Source organism: Lactuca virosa, chromosome 5 (assembly GCF_052849685.1).
Source record: "Lactuca virosa cultivar CGN04683 chromosome 5, Lactuca_virosa_CGN04683_v6, whole genome shotgun sequence".
In the NCBI taxonomy this organism is placed as follows: Eukaryota; Viridiplantae; Streptophyta; class Magnoliopsida; order Asterales; family Asteraceae; genus Lactuca; species Lactuca virosa.
The window spans coordinates 221,947,773-221,957,763 of NC_136430.1; the positions used below are offsets into that span (position 1 = coordinate 221,947,773).

The window sequence follows — 9,991 nt, forward strand, 5'->3', positions numbered from 1 at the left end:
GTATGTCAGTTAGACACTACAGATGTTGGCACTCCATGTCGTGACACTAATTTCTTTGCATAGATGTCAACAAGTTTTTATGAATTTGAACTCTCCCTGATAGCGATGAAGTGAGAAATATTCGTCAGATGGTCGACTATCACCCAAATAGTATCAAAATTCCTCGGGTTCTTGGGTAGCTTCGTAGAAATACATCATGATGTGTTCCCATTTCTAAATGAGAATCTAGAGAGGTTGTAACTTTTCATGCGGCATCTGATGCTCAGCTGTGACCTTCAAGCAGGAAAAACACCTCTCTACATATCCGGAAACATCCCTCTTCATTGTTGGTCAACAATAATATTTTTTTCAAGTCTATGTACATCTTGGTGGCGCCAGGACGTATAGAAAACTTTGACCTATGAGCCTCATCCATGAGTATCTGCCTCGTGTCCCCCACGAATGGTACCAAATCTGAAACATAGAAAGTGAGTAGCCCTCGACTTTCCCTGACCAAACTGTTAGTCTCCCTTCTAATATTTTCCCGAACTGGATTCTCCATCGCAAGTGCCTTGTCATGCCCTTGTCTGATCATATCAAAAAGAGAGGTACCAAGTGTCATCATCAAACATGTGACATGCAGGGGTGCACCCTTCTTCTTAAGAGTCAGTGTATCAGCAACAACATTTGCTTTACGAGGGTGGGAAAGTATCTCCATTTCATAATCCTTCAACACATCAAGCCACCGAATCTACCTCATATTCACTCTTGCTGATCCATAAGATATTTCAAGCTCTTATGATCAATATGCATTGTGTACTTTACTCCGAACAGGTAGTGCCTTCAAATATTTAGGGAAAAGACAATATCCCCAAGCTCTAAATCATGGGTCGTATACCTAGTCTCATGTGGCTTCAATTGGCGAGATGTATACGCAATAACACTGCCCCTTTGCATAAGAACTGCCCCTAAACCAGAAAATGAAGCGTCATAAAAGATTGTTATATCATCAACCCCTTCATGCAAGGTTAACACCGAAGCTTCACATAATTGTTGTCTTAAAATCTCAAAGGCTCGCTTCTGATCATCTCCATACTTGAACGAGACACCCTTTTTTTCAACTTCGTCAAGGGAACTGCTATTTTTGAGAAATCATGAATGAATTGTCAGTAAGAACCAGCTAATACAAGAAAAGTCCGGATGTCGGTGGGAATTTTTAGAACCTATCAACACAAAACGGCCTCCACCTTCGCTCGATTAACCAAAACCCTCTGTCGGTTGATGAGATGATCAAGGAATTGAACTTCTCGTAGCCAAAAATCACACTTTTTTAAAATTAGAATACAACTTTTCACGTCTTAGTATCCAATAAAATTTCCTGAAATGCCCCCCATGCTCCTCATGGGTCTTCAAATACACCAAAATATCATCTATGAACATAGTCACCGATCTATCTAGTATGAGCCTGCATACTCTGTTAAATAAATTCACAAATGTTGCATGGGCGTTTGTCAGGCCAAAAGGCATCACTACAAACTCATAATGTCCATAACGAGTGTGAAAGACAGTCTTGGGTATATCCTTTTCTCTGAATCGCATCTGGTGATACCTGGAGTGTAGATCGATCATTAAAAACCAAGATGCTCCCTAAAACTCTTGATGGTGACCTTGTTCATCTCTCGATAATCAATGCACAATCGGAGGGATCCATCCTTCCTATGAACTAAATGGATCGGGGATCCCCACAGAGAGCTTTTAGGATGAATAAAACCCAAATTCAGTAACTCCTACAATTGATTGTATAACTTTTGTATATCACGAGATGCCAACTAAGAAGGTGCTCTAGGGATGGGTGTTGCGCCTGGAACAACATCGATTCAGAACTCGAGTTGCCGCTCGGGAAGATTACCTGACAAGTCATCAGGAAACACATCTAGGAACTCTCTGACTATAGGAACCTCATAAAATAGATGACTGCTTCCGACCCGACTCGTTATCCACAATAATTTCTAGATATCCTACGCATCATTGCTGAAAATACTTTCAAGCCTACCCTAAAGAACTGATAAGTGACTTTTCCTTCTTCTTCATGTCATGCATAACCAGTTCTCCCCCACTTATGGTTTGAAATCGAACTACTTCTGCCTATAATCAATCAATTCTTGTGCCGATATAACCAATCCATACCTACGATGACATTCATCTCACTCATAGAAATTGGGATGAGGTCAATCGGAAATCTCTTGCCAAAGAAATCAAAAGTGCAACTCCTAAAAACCTCGGACGCACTAACATAAGTATAGCCACCGTTAAAACAATAAATACTGAGGGGTGAAATAAAAAGAATACCAGTCACGACATTCGGAATTCCAATAGCATGAACGGCTGTGAGTTGAAACGCCCTCCCTCTTGCCCTTGAATCACCAAGCTTTTTTATTTTCTAACCATCAGTGATCCTCATAGTAGCAGGAACAGGATCCATGACCTTCTAACTGGTCATATTCGAACACTCTTCCATATAGTGCCCAAACTGATTGCATCCGAAGCACAACTTTGAAGGCTCCTTACGATATTTTCTGACATTTCCCAACTTCCCACACTTGTAGCACATGATCTGACCAATCATGCATTCCCCAAGATGATTTCTTCCACACTTTTTTCACCTCAACAAAGTTCTCTTGCCATCCCATTAACCCCATACGTTTTGAACTTCTTTTGTTGCCGACTGGTCGTCAGGGTAAGGGTCAACCTCTTCAATCTCCCCTGTCTCTGTAGCTCGATCTCATAAAGGTGAGCCACCTCAATCGTGTCATATATAGTCTTGCACCTTGCGGTGACTACACACTTATGTATCTCATCCTTCAGCATAATGTTGTACTTGGACATCTTCATGGCTTCTGTAGCCACATACTCAGTAGAAAACAATGACTTCTCGTAAAACAATGCAATCATCTCATTCACAGACCATGTAGCTTGTCTAAAAGAAATGAACTCCTTAATGAGCTATCGGACCTCCACAGCTAGAAAAAACTCCTCCTTGAAAAATGTCAGGAATCCAGGCCATGTCATAGTTCATACTAGCACCGGGATCCTGTTACCAACAAGTTTCCACCAATCCTTGGTCGTGTCTCTCTAAAGGCCCATAGCATAACAAACCTTGTCATCTTCCAGGCAATAACTGGTATGAAAATCATCCTCGATGTCCGCAATCCACTTCATACTAGCAACGGGATCCTTCTTCCCATAAAATTGTGGTGGATGGAAAGAAAAGATATATCGATGACTCACTTCTTACCCTGCACCTAATCCCTCGGTAGTTGTAGTAATTCTCTGAATTATAGTCTCCAACAACTCATTCTTGATCTGGGTGAACAATTTAGGGAGCAGCCGTTGGGCTGCTTCCTTGATCTCGCTAGCAATCACCTCTCTGAAATCTGGAGCCTCGTCCACCATGATCTCCCCTGGTTTGACTACAGGTCTACCTTCCATTTTCACCATGGAAGAATACAAAGTGTGCGGCTAAATTTAGGATTGACTATATACTAATATATCAATTAAAAGGATATTCCTTCCCATAACACTTCCCACAATTACTTTTAGCCCCTTCGTGATTGTTCCAAATCCAACTACCCATCCTATGATTTAGATGGTACGGTCACATACCATAATTCACACTTATGAGTAATTGCCCCTAAAGATCACTCAAAGTTCCCCAACATAACCAAGTGTGTGGTGATCAAAAAATATACATGCACATCAAAAACCATATCATTTCTTCCCCTATAATAATCTACCGTCCAATCTAACAATCATGTAATTCGCATATACAACTACACATAACCATAAAGACTAGATAGGCATTCAAATCGTTGATTCTAACCTAAGTCCACAACTAAACAAGGAACAGAAAATGAGGTCAAATCAAGATTTATGCGCCTATATAATTCTAATCATGCATAATTATGGCATACAAATCACCAATTGTCAAGATGGATATTTAGACCACGTCAAATAAACATATACTGATTGTATATAATCATCACATAAGCAAGTAAGCTAGTTCATCATATAACATATCACTAAAATATACTAACTAACTATGGAGCTCGGATGATTGGACGATCTGCATTCTCTTCTTCGAGGCATATGACATTTCATGTCACTTAAAATTTTAAAATTGGTCCCTTTTTACTTAACTTTACTTATAAAAACAATTCTTTTATGAAAATACGCAGTGATTTGAGTCAAAACATACTAGGAAGTATGTTAAATTGTCTCAAACCATTGCTCTGATACCAACTTGTAACATCCCAAAATCAAGCATATATATATATATATATATATATATATATATATATATATATATATATATATATATATATATATATATATATATATATATATATTAAATCGAAGCAGGGATAATAAAAAAAGAGATTCCATCCATAACACCATCAATCATATTGTATCAAAAGTCATTATCAAAATTGGAAGCTTATACTTATTTTGAAAACAAAGTCAATAAAAGGTAAACATAAAATAAATGCCATGCACTTGATGAATGTACAGATCCCCCAATTGCGTCAGATTCTTGCCCTTCAAACCTGAAGGAGTTGCACCTAATGATATAAAGTAGCAATTGTAAGCCTAAGGCTTAGTGAGTAATCACAACACTTATTCATTATATAGATCATATGCAATCTACATAGTACATATATGTATCACGTATCAAACACGTATCACTCATAACTAACACATATTATAGGTATCAACCCTACTCCAACAGGCTGATTCCACGAAGGGCTGTCTCATACACTACCAATTAAGACCGATCACATCCCATGAAAGGTCTGTCATGATCATCCAAAATTTGTCCACTTTCCCCGAATGGAATGTCCTCTAGTCAGCATACAAATAACATATAGTCCACAAAATAAGTAAGTTCATGAGAACTCACCTCAATGACTGATAAATTTATGCCCACATCGGGCTAGGTGGAACTGATACTGCCTCGATCCACTACATTATAATTATCCCTAATTTAGCAATTCTTGTATACTACTTGACTTTCCTCTCTAAACAAGTCTGGGAAAATGACCATTTTTCCTTTACCCAATGGTCTAAAAAACACTTTCACTAATATTTGACTAAAAGTCAACTGGTCAAGAAGTCAACGGTCAACGATCCACCGCGTAGTGGTAAACCTTGGTCGTTCTATGGTGAAGCCCGGACGACACAAACACGACCCTCTTGACCACTGTATAGTGGTTTGCCCTTGATCATGTCGCAGTTCGTTTGTTAGCTTATTTTCTCCATTAGGCACTTGTTCCTAATACTTTCCAGAAAGCTTCATGTCACCCTAATGGCCCATAAAAATTGTAACTTTATGGACATGCATGTCCAATGCAATCCTTTACCAAAACTAGGTTAAAATAGTGAAAAATAGGGTCAAAACCCCTTGCATAGCATCAAATGATGATATGAGTCCAGATCTGAAACATATTATACTCTTAGGACCTTAGAGAGTAATAAAGTTTGCAAGTTTATTACAACCTTTCTCTGAAAACTTTTCAACATTGAGAAAACTAGCTTAAGTTTTAGATCTAAGAAGGATGAATCATGAAGTTGTAAGTTTGAAGACATACATAAGTCCAGAAGGTACTCCAGGAGTTGAGAGATGTTTTATTTGGAGTTCTCTCACTTCTTAAGTGTACTCATTCTTCCTTCCAAGTGCAAAAACCACCAAATGAAAACAAAAAGGCCAAGTGTGAAGCTTGGGTTTGCGGGAGGACTCTTTGGAAAAGATGGAGGTTTAGGGTTGGGGATACCCTAGCCCTCTTATTTCTAAAATAGGGCTCATGATCTGAGACTTACAGTTTTGAGCCTAATGTGGCGTCGCGCCACAGTAGTTAAATGATTACTGCGTCGTGGCTACCCGGCCTCACCACGTCACGATTACTCAACCACCGCGCCGCATGTATGCAAAATTTCAAAAAGTTTAAATTAAATTTTAGCATGCATAATTATCAAATCGTACGCGTCGGAGTCTTACAAGTTTTTTCTTGGAAATCTATTGCAAAGTTTCCCAGCAAAAGCATGTGTGGGAGAACCTCAATAATTCCTATAAATAACTTTTCATAGAAAATTTCTTAGCAAATTCATGGAAGTGATTTTTCTATGAGTTTTCTTCCAAGGAAATAAAATTCCTTGGAAATTCTTAGGAAAAGTTATTTTTTGAGATATTTTCTAGAAAACCCCCATCTGTTTAGAAGTATATTTGATGTTAAATAAAATCTTGTTGTAATGTGCGTAGATATTTTTTTTTAAACGACAAATTAACCTACTTCTAAATATCACCTATGTCTTCTGGAAAGACTTAGAACTCATAACCTCTGACTTGAGAGAGATACTCCTTACCGGTAGGCCATTGTCACTTTGGTAAAATATCAAACGCTCTTGCTAAATCATTGCTAAATCATCTAAACAAAAGTTTTTAATTAGGAGATAAATCATTATCTAAAAATTAAAAGAGCAAGAAAAAGTTTTTATAATTAGTAATAATTAATAGTTAATAATTAATAATTAATAAAATAATAAAATATGAAGTGGTTCATGTCACGCTTCTCACAGGACACACACGATCTGAGACATGCCACCTAATCTAGAGTTCAGGTCCATGTCAACAAAATGCTACTACTAAACGAAAAGATAACTTACTTAAACCATATATTATATTTATATAGTTATATTAAAAACCGAAGGTACCATGTTGTTTATTAGAATTATAAAAATAAGATATTATAAGAAGAAAAATATAGCATATATTGCTGTTATTTTTGCAGATCGCATACCCTACTCAATTTATCAAAAGTATACTATGTATTGCCATAAATATTCATAATAAATGCTTTAATTGTGTGATGGACACATACCTCGAATTCCTGGACTGGTGGTCCGTGGCCATCAAAAGCAAAAGCGTTTTACTAAAGGATATATATCAACAATCTCAATAACATTGATTTTTTATTTATTATTCAATGAATATATCACTTTTTCCTTTCAACACTTCCCTCAAAATGTAACTATATAACTTTCAGCATCATTCTTAATCTTGCAAAACACTTATCCTAGCGTGTTTTGATAGAAATATTTTTGAAATACCGTCTTTAGATCGTGTATAGTCGTCTCCTCTAAAAGTAGTTATTATAAGACAATCAAAAATTATAACAAAATACATAAACAAACAAAACTAATATATATTGTAACTGAAATAACAAGCTAAAGCTTACTTGAATTTGGTGATTACAAACAGGAATATTGAAAGATTAAAACCTACCTACCAAAGAGTGTCCTAATTGACATGGTATGGGTGTATGTATTGAAGGTATTGTTGGAATATGCACGGTTTTACAAACTATTTGAAATTCATGACTTAGATTTAAAGAGTCCGATAATTAGTATTATGAACTCAATACATACACGGTATTATGAACTCACAACGAATTATTTAGTAATGTCAAACAAATGAGTGGATAGATAATATTTATGATTAAATATCCAAAACATTTTTCTCATAAGCAAAAAACTAACGATTGATATCGAGAATTAAGTTGAGAAGTTGCCAACTTGTTGTTAAGTCTATATTTTCCAACACAAACAAATGCAATGGAAGAAAAATCAAAACTTTTACAATCATATTGCACCAAGGATCACAAGTTCATGACTAAATACAACAAAACCTAAAACCCAAGAGAGAGAGAGAGAGAGAGAGAGAGAGAGAGAGAGAGAGAGAGAGAGAGAGAGACTGTAGAGTGATATACCTTTCTTGTTGAATTGGTTGCTCGCTTTTCTTGGATGATCGAAGTGCCCAAACTAGAACTCCTCAAATATGGAAACACACCAAGACAATGACCAATATAAAGACAACAACCATTCTCTTTCTTTATGCCAAAACCAATCCTAGACAATGTTTTTTAGTAGCAAACTAAAGCAAAGTTTCTAGAGCCTACGAAGTTGATCTCAACAATCCAACCGTACAAAATGTCATGTTGGGAAGTGATGCGCCTCCGGGTTCACCTTCCATCGACTGAGTGGATTATAGACTCTTGTGCTACTTAGCTAACCTGGAGACAACAAACAATTCGCAAGTTGATTGGCCGGGAGGGGTTCCCGAACCAACGCTCCGAAAGTAAAGTCAGAGAAGACTCTAAGAATATGTTGAGAATTGAATGAGAGTTAATAGAACAGTGTGAATCGTTTGCATACCTTGTAAAGTGTATTTAGTTATTTATTTATAATCGATGTGGAAGAGGTTGCGACCTCTACTTGTACCGAACATGCTTGTCATCTTGTCGCATTAATGGCCTTATGCCCAAAGGTACACTTATGTGTACTTATTAGTCATTTGCCAGCTGTTTCACGCTGATCAAAAAATCCATTAGTCGTATATCATAATACAAGATGTTCTCTTAGAGTCCCAATGTACTAAAACACTATTGTGACGTCAGTTCGTATCTCAATCGTTTATTTTCTATGGTTTGGTAGAAACTTGGTTCGGTATATATAGTTTGGTATATACCTAGTCTAGTATATATCTTGTTCGGAATAAATAGTTCGGTATATCTAGGGTATATTTGTAGCTTCAGGCTAGGCTAGACCCTATTAAGCTCCCCCAGTTTGGATCATTACTTTCCTATCAAAATACTAATTCAAACATAGAGGGTATTATCACAAAGTAACCGTTGCTTAATCGGATAAGGGTAGACACCTGAATTAAATTTGGATGTCACGGTTCGGCGCTTCTAGTGTTCACCATTACCTATAACCTTCTCTTCAACTTTTCTCCAGCTTGGGGGGGGGGGGGCTACACTATGTAACTTTCGCTTTGTCTGCTTCATAAATGTAACCTTGCTTGATCCGTTATAAATATTTCCCTGGGTGGGTTATTCCTCTTCATCACTTGAGATTATATTCCTCCAATTACCTTTTGTTCCCTTTTCCTCAACGTATTTCCTTATGGCCATCAAAGATATTTCAAGCATTCATGTCATGAAATCTAAACTTACCCCAAAGATCCTTTCTTCTATCATGAAGCAATACCACATTGATCCCGAATTCACCCCATGGTTTCCTGAAGAGGGGAACGCCATTGATGATGCCCCTGAGGGTTTTGTTGTAGTTTACTGTGTTTTCTTTAAGTCAGGCTTGCGGCTACAAGCATTCGATTTTCTGATGGTGGTTTTGGATTATTATCATCTTCACATTGCTCAAACCACCCTCAATGGCATTCGAAAAATCATCTTCCTCGTGATGTTATGCTCCACTTTGAATGTGGTGCCTTCCATTACCTTATTTCGTCACTTTTATATGACTGTGTCTAATGGAGATTGGATATCTTTCTTTCTTAGCCACAGTTTGGTAGAAAACTATGACGACCTTCCCAGCTCCACCAGATACTAGAAAGAATAATTTTTGTTTGTTTGTGCTTCTGTTTTCCCTGAACGAATGTTTTATGGTGCTACGAGCGATAGGACCGGCGATCCTTCTCCTGATTTATCTCCTGAGGAGCAGAACATCATGAGTCGTTTGTCAGATAAATTTGTCAAGTGGGTTGACCCGGAGGAGATAATACTAGGTATGGCTAGAATCAGCCCTCATTGGAATAAATTGGGGAAAAACCCCATGGAAACCCTAGCGAGTCTTGAGATTACTTTTTTGGAGTGGTTACATAGGAAACAGTTGACTGGCTCTTCATTGATTATAGAGTAGATGACCATTCCTAATTCTCCATCCTAATAGGAATCAAACATAGATTCTGCCAGGGATGAGCAACGGACTGGCAATCCTTCTCCCGATTTATCTCCTGAGGAGCAGAATATCATGAGTCGGTTGTCAGATAAATTTGTCAAGTGGGTTGACCCGTAGTAGATAATACTAGGTATGGCTGGAATCAGCCCTCATTGGAATAAATTGGGGAAAACCCTATGGAAACCCTAGCAGGTCTTGAGATTGC

The 9,991-nt window shown here is 37.5% G+C and overlaps 2 protein-coding genes across 2 annotated transcripts; both read right to left on the reverse strand.

Annotated features, from left to right (window-relative positions):
• Nucleotides 1–262: 262 nt before the first annotated feature.
• On the reverse strand, nt 263–697 carry LOC145112400 (uncharacterized). Its single transcript, XM_079048565.1, has one exon. The coding sequence runs from the start codon at nt 695–697 to the stop codon at nt 263–265; it is 435 nt and encodes a 144-aa protein (XP_078904691.1).
• Nucleotides 698–741: 44 nt separating this feature from the next.
• On the reverse strand, nt 742–3,468 carry LOC145112401 (uncharacterized). The gene is made up of 3 exons (XM_079048567.1): nt 3,275–3,468; nt 878–1,117; nt 742–820 (listed from the first exon to the last, which is right to left on the reverse strand). Exons 1-3 carry the CDS (start codon nt 3,466–3,468, stop codon nt 742–744), a joined length of 513 nt encoding a protein of 170 aa, XP_078904693.1.
• Nucleotides 3,469–9,991: the final 6,523 nt, after the last annotated feature.